Source organism: Scyliorhinus torazame, chromosome 1, assembly GCF_047496885.1.
Source record: "Scyliorhinus torazame isolate Kashiwa2021f chromosome 1, sScyTor2.1, whole genome shotgun sequence".
Taxonomy (NCBI): Eukaryota; Metazoa; Chordata; class Chondrichthyes; order Carcharhiniformes; family Scyliorhinidae; genus Scyliorhinus; species Scyliorhinus torazame.
Window position 1 is genome coordinate 281,636,334 of NC_092707.1, and position 19,850 is coordinate 281,656,183.

Genomic DNA, 19,850 nt, shown 5'->3' on the forward strand with positions numbered 1-19,850 from the left:
TGCTTCAACACCCCTTTCGGCAGATTCCGCTACAACCGGATGCCATTTGGCATAATCTCGGCATCCGAGGTCTTCCATAGAATCATGGAGCAGATGATGGAAGGCATTGAAGGGGTGCGCGTATATGTGGACGATGTCATCATCTGGTCCACCACACCGCAGGAGCACATACATCGTCTCCAACGTGTTTTTGCCCGCAAACTGGAAAACGGCCTGCGCCTCAACCGAGCCAAGTGCTCCTTTGGCCAGACCGAGTTGAAGTTCCTGGGGGACCATATCTCCCGGTCAGGGGTCCGTCCGGATGCAGACAAGGTGAGCGTCATCACAGCCATGCCGCAGCCGGCCGACAAGAAGGCTGTCCTACGCTTCTTTGGCATGGTCAACTTCCTAGGGAAGTTCATTCCCAACCTTGCCTCCCACACGACGGCTCTGTGCCACCTCGTCAAAACGTCCACAGAGTTCCAGTGGCTGCCCACACACCAGCTGGAATGGGAGGAGCTCAAACGCAAACTCACTACGGCACCAGTGTTGGCGTTTTTTGACACGTCTTGTGCCACCAAAATCTCAACTGATGCCAGCCAATCCGGCATTGGAGCAGTGCTCCTGCAGAGGGATGACACGGCATCATGGGCCCCAGTGGCCTATGCATCGCGGGCCATGACCCCCACAGAGCAGCGCTACGCGCAAATCGAAAAAGAATGCCTGGGCTTGCTAACTGGTTTAGACAAGTTCCACGATTACATCTATGGTCTTCCACGGTTCACGGTCGAAACTGACCACCGCCCCCTGGTCAGCATAATAAACAAGGACCTGAACGAGATGACCCCTCGCCTCCAGCGCATCCTACTTAAACTCAGGAGGTATGACTTCCAACTGGTCTACACTCCAGGGAAGGACCTCATCGTGGCGGATGCCCTATCCAGAGCAGTGAGCACGCCGCCAGATGCGGAGGGGTTCGTATGTCAGGTTGAGGCACAGGTGGCTTTGACAGCGACAAATCTGCCGGCTGACGGCTCCAGTCTGGCCCGTATCCGCCGAAAGACTGCGGCCGACCCCCTTCTGCAGCAGGAGATGCGCCACATGACGGGAGGATGGCTCAAAGGGCAGTGCCCACAGTTCTATAATGTACGAGACAACCTAGCCATCATTGATGGTGTCCTTCTGAAGCTGGACCGGATTGTGATTCCGCACAGCATGCGCCAGCTGGTTCTCGATCAACTACACGAAGGCCACTTGGGGGTCGAGAAGTGCAGGCGGAGGGCCCGAGAGGCGGTATACTGGCCGGGCATCAGTGACGATATTGCCAACATGGTGCTCAACTGTACAACCTGCCAAAGGTTTCAGCCGGCGCAACCTCCTGAGACGCTTCTGCCCCATGAGCTGGTGACGTCCCCCTGGGCGAAGGTGGGTGTCGACCTATTTCACGCGCTCGGCATGGACTATGTCATCATAGTTGACTACTTCTCAAACTACCCAGAAGTCATACGCCTGCACGATTTGACGTTGTCTGCTGTCATCAGGGCCTGCAAAGACACCTTTGCTCGCCACAGCAGTCCGATGACTGTCATGTCGGACAATGGGCCCTGTTTTTCCAGCCATGAATGGTCATCCTTTGCTGCATCGTATGGCTTCACACACGTGACGTCCAGCCCTCTGCATCCCCAGTCCAATGGAAAGGCGGAGAAGGGCGTTCACATTGCCAAGCGGCTCCTCTGCAAGGCTGCTGCTGCCGGGTCGGACTTCTACCTCGCCCTGCTGGCCTATCGCTCAGCCCCACTAGCCACGGGTCTCTCACCAGAACAGCTGCTGATGGGTCGCGCCCTCAGAACCACTGTGCCTTCCATCCTGGCACCAACAATAGACCATGCTCCGGTACTGCATAGGATGCAACTGCAGCACGATTGCCAGAAGAGATCATACGACATACGGGCACTGATCTTCCCTCCCTGGCCCCTGGAGACAACGTCCGCATCGACCTACCAGACGGTGGCTGGTCAGCACCTGCCGAAGTTCTCCGACGCGTGGCTCCCCGCTCGTTCCTGGTACGCATGCCGGATGGATCCATGCGTAGGCGCAATCGCTGAGCCCTTCGCCTACTTCCACGCTCGCAACGGGACCCTACACAGACGCTGGTTCCTGATAGCGACTTCGTGGTGCTGCCATGTACCATGCCCCTTCTGTCGCCGCCCGTGGCCAGGCTCGCACCTCAGCCAGTGGTTCTCGACCCACCCTTGAGGCGGTCAACCCGAATTCGTCGCCCACCGACTAGACTGGACTTATGAGACTGTTCACACGTCAAACTTTAGCAACTACTGTTTTGTGACATGTCACTGTTTTATCATTCCAGGCCTCGTTTGATCGGTCCAAATTTCAACGTTGTTCTTCTTTTGTTATGGTACAACCTCGTTAGCATGTCACACCTGACATCGCCCCTTGTATATAGTTAAGCCCCATGTACATGATGTAAATATTACGCACACACACCTTTAGCTGCACTCAGGACACATTTATATTTATAACCACGTAGGCACATAATCTTGTAAAAAAGGGGGATGTCATGATATTCAAACATACACCATAACACATACATAATGATAGACAGACCAATGGACCAATTAGCACACATAACACGACAGCCAATCACAGACAAGAGCAGACACAGTATAAGACAAGAAACACGACACCTCCTGGCCAGTCCATCTGGAGTCAGCACAGGGCCAGGACCTCATTAGCAAGACACTCACACAGTCACAATGGGCTGAGTACCAAGTCAGATGTGTAAATAGCTAGTTGGAATAAAACTGCGTTGTACCAATCGCAACCGTGTTGGTTCGTCTGTACCTCAGAGCACCCAACACCTCACTACCTTCCTTACCTGGTAGTTCGAAATGTGACTCCAGACCCACAGCAATGTGTCTGACTTTTGACTGCCCTCTGAAATGTTCGGGCAATTAAAGATGGGTTATAAATGATTGCTTTGCCACTGCTGCCCACATCCAATGAAAGAAAAAGAAGGTAAGGCCCACCCCTCATGGCCCCTATGCTAGGCCGTGGCACTCGACCGACACCCCTCACCCCCCTGCATGGCGTCTCATGCTCCATGCCCAGTGACCCACAACACACTGTGTAGAACCAGTGAACCTTGTTGTGACAGTAGGACATGTTTAAAAAAACGCTTTAAAAAAGACATTCAAAACTTTCCACTATGTTTAAAAGAAGAATTTCACTACAAGGTCAATCATTTTGACTCTTTAAAGTAAGTAAAGTAAAACTAAAGTCACTAGAGTCCCAGGTGACCATAGGCTGTGAGAGAGATAGCTGACTGGTGGGGATTTAACCCAAGGATCACCACACCTCAGGCGAGGGACAAGATTGAGAAAGCGGGGCCTTCATGAATAACCTCTTTAAATGATCAATAACAGAACCACAAACCCTTGAAACCAATTAGCCTTTAAACAGCCTGCTTCAGCAGGTAACAGCGCTGCCTCTCCAGCCTGCTTCCACCACTCCCTCGACACATTGTATATTCCGTCCTTCTGGGCACTTTACCCCGATGGGAGGGGTGACGGACCAAGCCAGGAATTTTCCTAACTTCCACTACGCACCATGAGGATGAAAATTCAGACCAGCGAGTCAGGATAAATGGGTCAGTTTCAGGTTGACAGCTTGAACCTGTGCTTTAACCACCGGGATCATTGCTGGAGCCTCAATTATTTACGGTTTATATTAATGACTTGGAGGAAGGGGCAGACTGTATTTTAGCCAAACTTGCAGATGATACAAAGATTGGTAGGAAAGCTAATTATGAGGAGGACAGAATGGGGGCGATTTTCTGTGACATTTGCCATGGGCTAAAATGACGGCGGGAACGAGAATCTCGGTGTCAAGATCTCGTTCTCTAATTTTTCCTGCCCCTCACTGGTGAAGTAATGAGGTTCCCCCCTTTCTGGATGAGAACCTCATTTAAATCCATTTTAATAAATGTAAATATGCTTGAAGGGCTTCCCTGCCTTATGTTCCCACCACATAAAGAACTCCCCCCCTCATCGATGTGACGTCACATCAGCGAACTTGTGTTTAAAAACGTGAAGCCGTCAAGGGGAACCCGCTGAGGGTGAAAAAATAAGTATAGCCTCAAGGCGGGGGGGGGGGGGGGGGGGGGCATGCCCAGGCAGTGCCCAGGGACTGTCTCCTGGCACCCTGGCACTGCTCCCTGGCTGTGCCAGTGCAGGACCTCTGGGGAACTCCATTTTGGGGGATTTCCCACAAAATTTGCAAACCAGACGGTTTGCCCACGGTGCTTGTGGGGCGGGGGAGGTTTGTGTGTTGGGGGGGGGGGGGGGGGGGGTTCCTGTATCTGTAAGCGCTGTGTGAGTATTGTTTTAATGGAGATTGCAGCACCCTTTAAAAACGGCATTTCGATCTCTGTGGAGCCAGGGTTGCTGGCTCTATCAGGCCCCACGCTGCCAGCGTGACGACAAAAGCCCCGGCGCCAGATTCTTTGTGCACAGAGTGCCAGAGGACCTGGAGAGAAAACACGTAGTTGTCCAGCTGCACGCCAGTTTTCCTGCCTCAGCCCCCATTCTGCACAGAGTGCAAAATTCCGCCCAATGCGTCTGTAAAGGGTTATAGATAGGGCAGCAAGGTAGGACAGTGGTTAGCACTGTGGCTTCATAGTGCCAGGATCCCAGGTTCGATTCCTGGCTGGGTCACTGCCTGTGCGGAGTCTGCACATTCTCCCCTTGCCTGCATGGGTTTCCTCTGGACGCTACGGTTTCCTCCCACTAGTCCCGAAAGACGTGCTCTTAGGTAATTTGGACATTCTGAATTCTCCATCTGAGTACCCGAACTGACGCCGGAATGTGGCGAATAGGGGCTTTTCACAGTAACTTCATTGCAATGTAAGCTTACTTGAGACAATAAAGATTATTATTATTAAGTGAGTGGGCAAAAATTTGTCAAATGGAGTATAATGTGAGGAAATGTAAACTTGTCCATTTTGGTAGAAAGAATAGAAAAGCGTAGTATCATTTAAATGGAGAGCGAGAGACTGCAGAATGTTGCAGCACCGAGGGATCTGGGAGTCTCTGTACATAAATCACAAAAAGTTAGCATACAGATACAGCTAGTGATTAGGAAGACAATTGGAAATTTGACCTTTATTGCAAAGAGGACAAAAGTGGGGAAATCATTCTACAACTGTACAGGTCAATGCTGAGTTTGCGCCTGGAGTACAGTGTATAGTTTTGCTCCCCTTATTTAAGGAGAAATATACTTCTATTGGAAGCAGTTTAGAGAAGGTTCACTGGGCTGATTCCTGGGATTCCTTGGGTTTATCTTATGAGGAAAGATTGAATAGGGTGGGCCCTATACCCACTGGGGTTCAGTAGAATGAGAGGGGATCTTATTCATAGAATCCCTACAGTGCAGAAGGAGGTCATTTGGCCCATCGAGTCTGCACCTTGGAAACAGCACTCTACTTAGGCCCACGCCGCCACTCTATTCCCGTAACCCAGTAACCCCACCTAAACTTTTGGATTCTAAGGTGAATTTAACATGGCCAACCCAACTAACCTGTACATCTTTGGACTGTGGGAAGAAATTGGAGCACCCGGAGGAAACCCACGCAGACACTGGGAGAAAGTGCAAACTCCACACAGACAGTCACTCAAGACCGGAATTGAAGCTGGGCCCCTGGCACTGTGATGCAGCAGAGCTAACCACTGTGACACCGTGAAACACTTAAGATCCTGAAGAGGACTTGACAGGGTGGATGCTGAAAGGATATTTCTGTCTTGAGGGGGGAATCTAGAATAGGGGGGCATAGTTTCAAGATAAAGATGGAGACCCTTTTCTCAAAGGGCCCAATAGTCTTTGGAATCCTCTTCCACAGAGAGAAATGGAAGCTAGGTCATTTACTTCATGCAAGGCTGAGTTGGACATATTTTTGGTTGACAAGGGAATCAAGGGTTATGGGGGACAGAAAATAAAGTGAAGATCATCCATGATCTTCTTGAATAGCACAGCAGGATTGAGAGGCTGAATGGTCTACTCCTGTTCTTATCTCTTATGATCTTCTGATTTATTGATATCAACAAAGGTTGCTTACATTGCTGATAAATTGCTGTCAGAATTGTGACTGCCTCAGCAGAATTTCAAACATTACCAAAGCCAAACCTCGACATTCATTTGGCTTGTAGTTATTTTTTATTTTTTAAAATATGTTTATTCAAATTTTTCCAACAAAATTTTTTAACAAACCCCCCCCCCCCCATAACAAAAAGAAGAAAGAACACCATAATCAAAAATAATAAACTACTTATACATTGGGTTTCTCCCACATATATTAACCCCCCCCATATGACATTCAAAAGTACCCTTGGGGAACCCCCCCCCCCCCCCACTCGCCCAAATACCCCCCCGAAAGAGACCCCCCCTCCCCCTCCCTCCCTGGGTTGCTGCTGCTGCTGACCTCCTCCTAGCGCTCCGCGAGATAGTCTAGGAACGGTTGCCACCGCCTGAAGAACCCCTGCACAGACCCTCTCAAGGCAAACTTTATCCTCTCCAGCTTAATGAACCCTGGCATGTCATTTATCCAGGCTTCCACACTGGGGGGCTTCGCGTCTTTCCATAATAGCAAGATCCTCCGCCAGACTACCAGGGACGCAAAGGCCAGAATACCGGCCTCTTTCGCCTCCTGCACTCCTGGCTCGTCCGTTACCCCAAATAATGCCAACCCCCAACTCGGCTTGACCTGGACTTTCACCACCTTGGACATAGTCCTCGTGAAACCCCTCCAGAACCCATCCAGTGCCGGGCACGACCAGAACATGTGGACGTGATTCGCCGGGCTTCCCGAGCACCTCCCACATCTGTCCTCCACCCCAAAGAACCTACTCAACCTCGCCCCTGTCATATGCGCTCTGTGAGTAACCTTAAATTGTATTAGGCTGAGCCTGGCGCAAGAGGAAGAGGAGTTAACTCTACTCAGGGCATCAGCCCACAGACCCTCATCAATCTCCTCCCCAATCTCCTCCTCCCACTTGCCCTTTAGCTCCTCTACCGAAACCTCCTCCTCTTCTTTCATCTCTTGATAGATCGCCAAAACCTTGCCTTCTCCGACCCATACACCCGAAATCACCCTGTCCTGTATCCTCTGTGCCGGGAGCAACGGGAATTCCCTCACCTGTCGCCTCACAAACGCCCTCACTTGCATGTACCTGAAAGCATTTCCCGGGGGTAACCCAAACTTCTCCTCCAGCGCCCCTAGGCTCGCAAATGTCCCATCTATAAACAGGTCCCCCATTCTTCTGATCCCTGCCCGATGCCAGCTCCGAAACCCCCCAACCATCCTTCCCGGGACGAACCGATGGTTTGCCCGAATCGGGGACCAAACCAAGGCTCCCATCTCGCCCCTATGCTGTCTCCACTGCCCCCAGATCTTCAACGTTGCCGCCACCACCGGCCTCGTGGTGTACCTTGTCGGCGAGAGCGGCAGCGGTGCCGTCACCAGCACCCTCAGGCTCATGCAGGACGCCATCTCCAACCTCTTCCATGCCGCCCTCTCTCCCTCTATTACCCACTTACGGATCATCGCCACGTTGGCTGCCCAATAGTAGCCGCACAGATTCGGCAGCGCCAGCCCTCCCTGTCCCTGCTACGCTCCAGAAACACTCTCTTTACCCTCGGGGTCTTATTCGCCCACACGAAACCCATGATGCTCCTACCTATCCGTTTAAAAAAGGCCTTGGTAATCACAATGGGAAGGTACTGGAACACAAAGAGAAACCTCGGGAGGACCATCATTTTAACCGACTGTACCCTGCCCGCTAACGAGAGTGGCAGCACATCCCATCTTTTGAAATCCTCCTCCATCTGCTCCACCAACCACGTCAAATTGAGCTTGTGCAGGGCCCCCCAACTCCCAGCCACCTGGATCCCCAAGTACCGAAAGTTCCTTTCCGCCCTCTTCAACGGTAGGTCGTCTATCCCCCTTCCCTGGTCCCCTGGATGCACCACACAGAGCTCACTTTTCCCTACGTTGAGCTTATGGCCCGAGAAGTCCCCAAACTCCCTTAGGATCCGCATGACCTCCACCATCCCCTCCACCGAATCTGCCACATACAGCAACAGGTCGTCCGCATACAGCGAGACCCGATGTTCCTCTCCCCATCGGACCAACCCCCTCCCTTTCCTGGACTCCCTTAGTGCCATGTCCAAAGGCTTAATTGCCAACGCAAACAACAAGGGGGACAGGGGCACCCCTGCCTCGTCCCTCGGTACAGCCGAAAGTGCTCCGACCTCCGCCGATTCATAGCCACACTCGCCACCGGGGCTCTATATAGGAGCCTGACCCAACTGATAAACCCCTCCCTGAACCCAAACCTCCACAACACTTCCCAAAGATACTCCCACTCCACCCGGTCGAAGGCCTTTTCCGTGTCCATAGCTGCCACTACCTCCGCCTCTCCCTCCACCGATGGCACCATAATCACGTTGAGGAGCCTCCGCACATTAGTGTTTAGCTGCCTGCCCTTTACAAATCCCGTCTGGTCCTCATGAATCACCCCAGGGACACAGTCCTCAATTCTCGTAGCCAGCACTTTTGCCAGCAACTTAGCATCCACATTGAGGAGTGAGATCGGTCTATACGACCTACATTGCAGTGGGTCCTTCTCCCGCTTCAGAATCAGTGAGATCAGCACCCCGGACATTGTCGGGGGCAGGGTCCCCCTCTCCCTTGCCTCATTGAAAGTCCTCACTAACAACGGGCCTAGCAAGTCCACATATTTCCTATAAAACTCAACCGGGAACCCATCTGGCCCCGGGGCCTTCCCCGCCTGCATGTTCCCCAATCCTTTAACCAGCTCCTCCAACCCAATTGGTGCCCCTAAACCAGCCACCTCCTGCTCCTCCACCCTCGGGAACCTCAGTTGATCCAAAAATCGTCGCATCCCTCTTCCCCCGCTGGGGGCTCAGATCTGTACAGGTCCTCATAGAAGTCCTTAAATACCTCATTTACTCTCACCGCACACCGCACCATATTCCCCCTGCTATCCTTAACTCCACCTATCTCCCTCGCTGCCACCCTCTTACGGAGCTGGTGTTCCAGCATCCGGCTCGCCTTCTCCCCATAGTCATACGTCGCCTCCTGTGCTTTCCTCCACTGTGCCTCTGCTTTCCCTGTGGTCAACAGGTCAAACTCCATCTGGAGGCTTCGCCGCTCCCTAAGTAGTCCATCCTCGGGGGCCTCTGCATATCTCCTGTCCACCCTTAAGATCTCCCCCACAAACCTCTCCCTCTCCCTGCCCTCTCTCTTCTCCCTTTGGGCCCTAATGGAGATTAACTCTCCCCTGACCACCGCCTTCAACGCCTCCCAGACTACCCCCACCTGCACCTCTCCGTTGTCATTGGCCTCCAAATATCTCTCAATGCACCTTCGCACCCTCCCGTACACCCCCTCATCCGCCAGTAATCCCACATCAAGACGCCACAGCGGGCGCTGGTCCCTCTCCTCTCCTAACTCCAGCTCCACCTAGTGCGGGGCGTGGTCTGAGATGGCTATGGCTGAATACTCCGTTCCCTCCACTTTCGGGATTAGCACACTACTCAAAACATAAAATCTATCCTGGAGTAGGCTCTATGTACATGGGAAAAGAATGAGAATTCCCTGGCCAGGGGCCTAGCAAACCTCCATGGATCCACTCCCCCCATCTGGTCCATAAACCCCCTAAGCACCTTGGCCGCAGCCGGCCTCTTCCCTGTCTTGGATCTGGAGCACCATGTTGAAATCCCCCCCCATTAACAAGCTTCCTGCTCCAGGTCCGGAATCCGACCCAGCATGCGCTTCATAAATCTGGCATCATCCCAGTTCGGGGCGTATACGTTTACCAGTACCACCCACACCCCCTGCAACCTACCGCTCACCATCACGTATCGACCTCCATTATCCACTACAATATTCTTGGCCTCAAACGACACCCGCTTCCCCACCAGTATTCCAACCCCTCTGTTCTTCGAATCCAGCCCCGAATGGAATACCTGTCCAACATATCCCTTTCTCACCCTGACCTGGTCTGCCACCTTCAAATGTGTCTCCTGAAGCATGACCACGTCTGCCTTCAGTCCCTTTAAGTGCGCGAACACTCGGGCCCTCTTAACCGGCCCATTCAGGCCCCTCACATTCCAAGTTATCAGCCGGATTGGAGGGCTTCTCACCCCCCCCCCCCCCCACCCCCCGCCCGCCCTCACCTGCCGACTAGCCATCTCCTTTTCTAGGTCAGTCACGTACCCGCACCTCCCGTACCCTCCAGTCCCCCAGACGGCGGATCCCTGCCCCGGCCACCTCCTATTTCCAGTTCCCCATTGGCCAATGCAGCAGCAACCCTATACTCCCCCCTCCCCCCGCTAGATCCATATCTAGCTCTTTTGCTCCCCCCCAACACTCCCGTAAGTCAGCTGACTCCTACTGACCCCGGCCTCTCCCGCCTTCCCATCGACCCCCCCAGTGTGGGAATCCCTCCTCCCCCTCCTCCCTAGCAGTCAGTGTGCGCTCCTCCAACCCCCACCGCCGTCCCTCCCTAGCGCGGGTAAAAGCCCGCGCTGTCCTGAGCCGGCCCCGCCCCTCTGGCGCAGCTCATTTTGCGGCCTTATCTCAATCCCCCCATCCCCGGGCCTCCCCTCCCTCCAACACCGGCGCCCAGACTCTCCCACAGTCTCCCCATCAAATCCCTCCACCCATCCCCATCCAGCACCCGACCAAGGGAACATTCCCTACACGTAGTTAAAACCATATATAGAGCAGACACCCCCCCACAACCAGAGACCCTCAATTTGAGTCCAACTTTTCAGTCTGTATAAAGCTCCAAGCCTCCTCAGGCGTTTCGAAATAGTGGTGCCAATCTTGGAATGTGACCCACAATCGCGCTGGCTGCAGCATCCCGAACTTCACCCCCTTCCGATGGAGCACCGCCTTGGCCCGATTAAAGTCAGTTCTCTTCTTGGCCACCTCTGCACTCCAGTCCTGGTAGATTCGGATCTCCGTGTTCTCTCACCTGCTGCTCCGCTCTTTCTTGACCCATCTCAAGACACACTCTCTATCCATAAAGCGGTGAAACTTCACCACTACAGTCCTTGGCGGCTCGTTGGCTTTGGGTCTCCTTGCCAGGACCCGATGTGCCCCATCTAGCTCCAGGTGCCTCGGAAAAGCTCCCGCGCCCATCAGCGAATTGAGCATCGTGCTCACATATGCCCCGGTATCGGGCCCCTCAACTCCTTCAGGGAGACCCAGAATCCAAAGATTCTTCCTCCTCGACCTATTCTCCAGGTCCTCAAATCTTTCCGCCCACCTCTTGTGCAGCGCCTCGTGCGCCTCCACCTTCACCGCCAGGCCCAAGATCTCATCCTCGTTCTCCAAGGCTTTCTGCCGCACCTCCTGGATCGCCGCCCCCTGGGCCCTCTGTGTCTCCACTAGCTTCTCAATCGCCGCCTTCATTGGCGCCAGCATTTCTGTCTTCAGCTCCTCAAAGCAGCGTTTAAGAAACTCCTGCTGCTCCTGCGACCACTGCGCCCATGCTGCTTGGTCTCCACCCACCGCCATCTTGCTTTTTCTCCCTCTCACTTTTCGCTGCTCCAAGATCCCTTTTTTCACTGCTCCACTCCTGGTCCAATCCATATACTGTCGGGGGGACCTTGCTGTCACCTTCCCACACTGTAAGCCGTTGAACAAGTGCCGTTGGGGCCCCTCTAGAGAGCCCTAAAGTCAGTTCCCGGCGGGAGCTGCCGAACATGCGACCTATTCAGGCATGGCCGCAACCGGAAGTCTGGCTTGTAGTTATAACCTGAGAGGTTTCAGTTATCTGAAAATCTCATTGCTATGGTGTGACCAGCTTGGTTGGCAGATTAACTCCGCAAAAGCCTAATTTGAATGTGTTAAATTACTCAACTTAGAACCCACTTTGTTAAAAACAATGTTACTTTATTTTAAGTCAATTGTTATATTATTTTTCTCAATGGGAAACCCAACATTTATCAGATGCTGTATATTAAAATCTTGCAGTGGGTGCAAATTGATATCAGAGACTTTCAATGTAATGTATTTATAATGTTAACACCTACGTGGTACTCTCGGCTGTGACTGTTGTCTGTCACATCACTCGTATGGGGATTTCAGAGATATCCTGGCCCACTCATTGCTCACAAATGATGGAAAGGGATCTTTAGCATGATGGAAAGGAAATTAATTTAGCAGTGTGACCAAAACCTGTTCAGGTTTTTTTTAAAAATCATTTTTACGGGATATGGGTTTCGCTGGCTCGGCCAATATTTGTTGTCCATCCCTAATTGCTCTTGATAAGGTGGTAGTGGGCTGGCTTTTTGAATTGTTGCAGTCCATGTAGTGCAGGTACACCTATTGTTCTATTAGGGAGGGAGTTCCAGGGTTTTGACCCAGCGACAGTGAAGGAACGGCACAATATTTCCAAGTCAGCATGGTGAAGGACTTGCAGGGGAACTCCCAGGTGGTGGTGTTCCCAAGAATCTGCTGCCCTTGTCCTTCTAGATGGTAGCGGCTGTTGGGTACAGACTGTACTAGGCTGTTAAATTAATCCAAAACTCTGCTGTTCATATCCTAAGTCCTGTTCACCCCCTGTGTTTGCCAACATTGGCTCCTGGTCTGGGTATGTTTCGATTTAAAAATTCTCATCTTCATTTTTATATCGCTCTGTGGCCTAGCCCCCTCTGTAACCTTCTCCAACTTGACAACTCTCCAAGATATCCGTGTTTGTCAAATTCTGGCCATTTGAACATCCCCAATTTTAATTGCTCCACCATTGGTCACCGTCCCTTCAGCTGTTGGGATCTTAAGCTTTGAAATTCACTCCACAAGCCTCTCCCCCTCACGGCTTCTCTCGTCTGCTTTGAAACACTCTTACGAACCTCGCTTTTTGGAAAAACAATTGGTCCCTAATATCTCCTTGTGTGGCTTGGTGTCAAATTCTGTTCCCTAATCGCTCCATCTCGCAATGTCAAAGGTGCTATATAAATGCAAGTTTTTGTTGTATTCTGCTTGGCACCAGAAGGAAATGGACTCAAGTGCAATCCAGTTTTTTAGCCCAAAATTGTGCTTCCACAGTGCTCACTGAATTAAAGGTGGGAAATTAGACAGAAAATTAGTGTGCGGCAACACCTTAACGTGGAGATGCATTTTCTTTCATTATAAAGAAGGGACACTCTGACGGCAGCCAACATAGGTGCAATATTTACAGCGCTAAGCACATGGACCTTGTGAAGGTGCAAAACTCAAAAGCGACCTGAAGAGAAATGTTTCCCAATCTCCATCCAGTTTTGCCATGATAGTAGCCGAGGGTCTCTTTAAGCATCACTGGAAATTGCCCCTTTCCAACTTGTTGTACACCTGCTTGGGAATCAGGAGCAGGAGCTGGAGGTGTCAGACAGGCAGACACAGGAATCATGTTGAGAACTAAATTGGCTCCTATGTGAAGTTCTGCATAAGCCTGTTCTTGACAGGAGTGCTGACAGTGCAGATTCTGGTTTGCCTGAAAATCAGCACAAACATCAAAAATGGAATCCACTGGAATTAGTAACAGGTCTATTTAAGTTCCAAGACTGCCCTGCTTTTGAGATAAAAGTTGCTTTCCCCTTGAGACATTCCTCACCTTAATTTGAGTTATTTTTATCTGATTTTAAAAAAAATTGAGTTTGAATTTTGAAAGCAAAATTTAGAATTTTGTTTGTTTTGCCATTGGTTCGAATGTTTTCATTTTTTTCACTGCTTTGAGACATAAGAAATACAGATCGAAGAACCAGTCATTGAACACCAAATACAATGCTTCATGAGACTTGTTAGAAAGTTGCGAAGAGCTGCTGGACATTCCTCCTCTTCTTCACCCCATCTCTGCCCCTCCATTATGTCTGTGCACTAGAGTATGAACCCTTCAGGTTGCTGTTGTGAGAGGGTGGGTGGGAGGGGTGGGGCTGTGGTTGGTGGTTAGCAAATAACGTTTGGGAACCCCTGGTTTACGTAATGACAGACAGGGCTTGATCTTCCGGCCATCCTGCTCTGGAAAAGCAGCTCGCGTGCAGCGTGGCTGGTGAAAGCCGGGAGACCCCACTCCCGGGATCTACCCAGCTCACAACGCCTCGTGAGATTCAAGGCAATCTCGCGAGATGTTGCAAGAGGAATTCCGCCCACAATAGGCAGGATCAGTTTTTGGCAAATCTGCATATTAGAGCGAGGCAGTGAGCCTTACTATAATGTGCAGATTCCCAAGGAACCTGAGGCTTTGGAATTCAGTCCCTTTGCCTCAGGGATGTCAGGCGAGCGCCGGTTGGTACTGGTCGTCACAAACGGGGACCTGGTGGAGTGGCACTCGTGAGGGTATCCATGGGGATGGGAGGCCCCCAGCTGCAGGTCCTTCGGACAGGATGGTGCGCTGGCAATGCTGGTGCCACCTAGGTGCCAGCCTGGCACTGCCAAGGTTGGCATTTTTTGCACGCATGAGATTGGGCTGGTGCCCGGCAGGGGGTGGGATCTCATGTTGGAGCTTCTCGCTACAACGGGGTGTTCTGGCGAGTAGAGCTCTCCGTTGTAAAAAACGGGGCTATGTGCGGCCTCAGCCGCGTGTTCCCCATTTAGGCCCCTTATTCAAAGTGAATCACGTTGAATAGCCATGTGTTTCTCGGCACTGCGAATGCCGGGAAACATGCAGCTATACGCGCTCGCTCGGGAACTTTGTTGCCTTTTGGGAAGATCGGCCCAGAGTTTTTGTTACACCTTCCTCGCACAGTTTTCTTCCTTTTTATGAGGTTTTAAACACTGCTTTGTAAAGGATGAGAAGGAGAGGAAATGGGAAGATCACTTATCCATGTCTTGGGGGTCTGGGGAATATTATTTGGTCACTACTTATAGCAATAAAGTGTTTGGAGAAGTTAAATTCACAAATAATCATGATAAAAGAATCATTGGAGGGGATTGAATAACATGAGTGTATCTTCATGGCTGCAGGTTATCTGAAATCTACATTGTCTGAATTTGAATGTATTGTGTCTGTGTGTATGCAATGTACAGGTCAAATAGATATAAGAATTTAAAGCAAACTGATGTTTGCTGTAGTTAGGCTGGAACTGCAATGATTAATAATAATAATCTTTTTATTGTCGCAAGTAGGCTTACATTAACACTGTAATGAAGTTACTGTGAAAAGTCCCTAGTCGCCACACTCTGGCGCCTGTTCGAGTACACGGAGGGAGAATTCAGAATGTCCAAATTACCTAACAACACGTCTTTCGGGACTTGCGGGAGGGAACAGGAGCACCCGGAGGAAACCCACGCAAACATGGGGAGAACGTGCAGACTCCGCACAGACAGTGACCCAAGCCGGGAATCCAACCTGGGACCCTGGAGCTGTGAAGCAACAGTGCTAACCACTATGCTACTTTGCTGCCCATTAGTACCCTGGGATGTTCATTATTTATTTTTTTGATTGGATTTACTTTGAGGGCCACAATATTAAGTTACCTGATCACGGACACTAAACTTGTAGTGGGTTGTGAATTCAGTAATAAAGAATTATATAATTATCTGGAATCGCATGATTTGATTAAGTACCCATGTTGGATTGTCTAACATGATCTTGTTAAAGACAAAGATCTCATTCCCTGGTTGTTACAACTGATATCTGTGTTTAATATAATGAAAAAAATATACAATAATATATCAAGCAAATAAAAGAAGCATCGAATACACATGGGTATGATGCCCTGTTAGATTTTGAATGGTCATATTTGTTCTCAAAACCTTTAACAATTAAAGTATTAATTAAATTTTGATGCTGACTCAGTAACAATTAAAGACAAAATAAATGCAGAGACACTATTCAGGCCAAATGGTTCCCTGTTGGCATGTAAAGCTGCATAAAGTGTAATTTTCTTTATGAATATAGCTAGGAATGCAATTACCGTTTAACAGCAAGGGGGCATTGCTGAATCCAGACAACTAAATCACGCCTCTTCGATGAAGAAGTGACAGATTAGTATTCTTTAGTGAGCCCCTACATGCGATGAATAGCTTTCATTTCATGTTTTATTAGATTAGGTGCAGTTGTGATGCAAGTTTGGAGACCGTGATCAGGTGACTTAATATCGTGGTCTCAAAGTAAAAGCCTATCAAAAGAAGAACAGAATAAATGAAATACTCAAAGGCTTGGAAAAAAGATGTGTTAGACTGCAACATTTAACTGCCATGACGCTCCATGCTGCACCAAAGCTAAAAGCTTCCTGAGGCAAATGAAAAAAGTGAGAGGATTTTGCTGGATTGACTTCACCCACAGAATGCTGTTAATCCATAATTCTCATGCAGTCTGTGTAGGTGAAAAATCACATCAGCTTTATAGTTCTAACGGATGTATCTGCAGTGTCTGTCTGCCTGGAAACTTCTTTCTCCAGTGCCTAGTGGGTCTGTGTTTCAACTTTGGAGCAGATTTCTCCGGCCCGTGATGGGCCGAAGTCCCGCTGCTGGAATGCCTGTCCCGCCAGCGAGAATCAAACCATCTCTCTTACCGGCGGGACAAGGCAGCGCAGGCGGGCTCCGGGGTCCTGGGAGGGGGGGGCGAGGCGATCTGGCCCCGGGGGGTGCCCCCACGGTGGCCTGGCCCGCGATCGGGGCCCACCGATCCGCGGGCGGGCTTGTGCCGTGGGGGCAGTCTTTTCCTTCCGCCTTCGCCATGGTCTCCACTATGGCGGAGGCGGAAGAGTCCCCCTCCACTGTGCATGCGCGGGGATGCCGTGAGCGGCCGCTGACGCTCCCGCGCATGCGCCGCATGGCAACGTCATTTCCGCGCCAGCTGGTGGGGCACCAAAGGCCTTTCCCGCCAGCTGGCGGGGCGGAAATCACTCCGGCGCGGGCCTAGCCCCTCAAGGTGAGGGCTCGGCCCCTCAAGATGCAGAGAATTCCGCACCTTTGGGGCGGCGCAATGCCGGACTGATGCGCACTGTTTTTGGCGCCGGTCGGGGGACATTTCGCCGATTGCGGAGAATCCCGCCCCAGAACTCGAAATGTTAGCTCTTTTCTGTCCCTATAGATGCTGCCGGACCTGCTGAGATTTTCCAGCATTTTCTCTTTGGTTTCAGATTCCAGCATCTGCAGTAATTTGCTTTAATCCAGTAAGAATCAAGATATTGTTGACAAGTATTTCATGGAGGCCATTCTATGATGACTGAACCCACAGATAATATGTTAATTGTGTGCATTTTAGGTCACCTGCAACATCTGCAGTTAAACTACCGTCATAACTGACAGATTAATGGTCAGTCCTTCTATTTATGATTACAGGTAGAGTTTTGTTCCTGTTTAATGACTTAGTCATGCTCTTGTTCCATTTTATTGTCACAGGATAATCTCAACAGACAACAGGTTGGTCCTAACAATATCAACTGACGCGTGTGAAGGGAAAGATAACTTTGTCCGTTATCTAGAGCATGTTCAGGCTGTGGTAACTATGAATGCCACCAGACGGGGTGACCTAAATGCCAACATGACCTCCCCCATGGGCACAAAATCTATTCTGCTAAGTCGGAGGCCAAGAGATGATGATTCTAAGGTGGGCTTTGACAAGTGGCCTTTCATGACAACGCACACCTGGGGGGAGGACCCCAGAGGGACTTGGATCCTAGAAGTTGGTTTTGTCGGGGGCACTGTACAGAAAGGTGTGCTTAAGGAATGGACACTGATGCTCCATGGGACTCAGAGTGCCCCTTACATAGACCAAATAGTGAATGATTACCAGTCCAAATTGGCCATGTCCAAGAAGGAGGAGCTGGAGGAAGAACTGGATGAAGCGGTAGAGAGAAGCCTGAAAAATCTACTGAAGAAAAACTAGGCCTAGTAAACATTGCATGTCTGTCTTTCATTCCCAAATCCCACATCCTAGCTGCTTTGTGATTTAAAACTACTGAAATTAATGTTCCCTGTAGCAAAACGATCACATCTCGTTGTATATTGTCAGTTAATAAGTAAATTTAAATGACAATTTTTTACACCGATACTGTTAATTCCACAGATTTTATGTACAGTTCGTGACTGTAAAGGATCCTTGGTGTGTGAAATTTAAAAGTGAAATCTTGCAAGCAAAGCAGTGACGGGTTCTCTTTATATTTTTGTGATAAATGTTTATATAAAAGAAATGCGTCTCCAATTTACAGGCGATAGGTTTGACCATATTTCCTCTATTCAAGCTTAGCCAAGGTGAAAGCAGGCTTTTATTGGCTGGGTTAGCACTTTACACTGTGTCACTGAAGGTGGATAACATTGAGTCATACACACCCACCTCCACTGGTAATCAATAGGCAGAATGATTTATTTCTCTACCTTGGAATAATACAAAATAAAACAGACCATGCATTAGTAGATTCCTGTTTTTGTGACCGATTTCTGCCCATTTTGTAATTGTGAGCATTTCTGTTTTGTTGTACTGTACCATATTCAAAAAAAATGAACCCAAAGCTGAAACTTCGAAGATGAAAGTTTGCTAACTGTTGATATCCCATGTAGGAATATTAGTCATCACTTAAAGTGCAGTAACTCTGAACATTTATCCACGCTCCGCATGCTGTATTATGTCATACTGAGCATGTTTGTACAGTGTTTACTGCAAGACTTTTGGCAAATTCCTTGATGGTAAAATTAACAGTATTTAAACAGCATCTTCTGGTGCTTGGGAAGAGGTCAAATTCACAATACTGTGCTTAGAAATTGAACCGACTCAGCATTTGGGAATTGATACACGAGGAGAGAAAGAATGAAGACAAGTGATCCCAATTTTCGTTGCATAGAAACACAGGAACGGTAGTAGGTCATTCAGCCCCCCCTGAGTCCCTTTCACCATTTGATTAGATCATGGCTAATGTGTATCTTACTCTGCCTACCCATTTTCATTTTGTAATACTTAATATCCTTCCCTAAGAAAAATCTTATCACTTCAAGTTTTGAAATTTTCAATTGACCCCCAACCTGAACAGCTTTTTGAGGGAAAGAGTTCTAGATTCCCAAAAGCCGTTGTGTGAAGAAGTGCTTCCTGACTTCACCCTTGGATGGCTTGGTTCTAAGTTTAAACTTATACCCCCTTGGCTGTGGACTCTCCCTACCAGGGTGAGAAATTTCTCACTCTTTCACCCTTCAATCAATAATGATCCCCTCAATTAGACAGCATCGGACAAAAGCTTCCAGAATTTAAGGTAAACAGCAAGGCTTGTGTCACATGGCCCTGGCCGGTATGTTTAATATCGCACTGCTAAACTACTTCCGAGAGCTAAATAGGAATGCTACAACACAAAGTTAGGGAACCCACAGTTCACATGTGAATTATATTTAGATTGCCATTTACCCTCCACTCCAAATGAGATAATAACACTGATAAAACATTCAATTAACATTTGCGTTGCTTGCTGCATTCCTTCACTTGCACCATCTAAGCAGCAACAAGATGGTTTGATTCAATCCTTTGCTGCTATTAAGTAACATTAGTGACTAATTAGTGATGGTGCACTGGTCATAACATGTTCAATTATGCACATTTATGAGACAAACCAACTCTTGATGACTGGATATCCAAACTGGTTATCATCTCAGAAAATACTAATTATTGTCAAAGGTCTCCCTCTGATAATATTAGATTCAAAGCACTGACTCATGTCATTTGCCACATTTTGGTCTCTGCATGTTCAGAAATGATAGAACTGGATAAGCATCACAAAATCTTCTCCTTACGAGATGTTTCAACACCAGAGGAATGAGAGTGGGGCCTCCTGGGGGCTGGTTTAGCTCACTTGGCTAG

At 49.5% G+C, this 19,850-nt stretch overlaps 1 protein-coding gene across 1 annotated transcript in view; it reads left to right on the top strand.

Annotated features, from left to right (window-relative positions):
• pcsk2 (proprotein convertase subtilisin/kexin type 2) overlaps positions 1-18,426 on the top strand; it is a 151,588-nt gene extending 133,162 nt beyond the window's left edge. Inside the window, exon 12 of the mRNA XM_072506718.1 lies at positions 17,411-18,426. Coding sequence (XP_072362819.1) covers positions 17,411-17,897 — 487 coding nt within the window. The 3' untranslated portion in view covers positions 17,898-18,426. The remainder of the gene's footprint in view (positions 1-17,410) is intronic.
• The last annotated feature ends 1,424 nt before the right edge of the window (positions 18,427-19,850 follow it).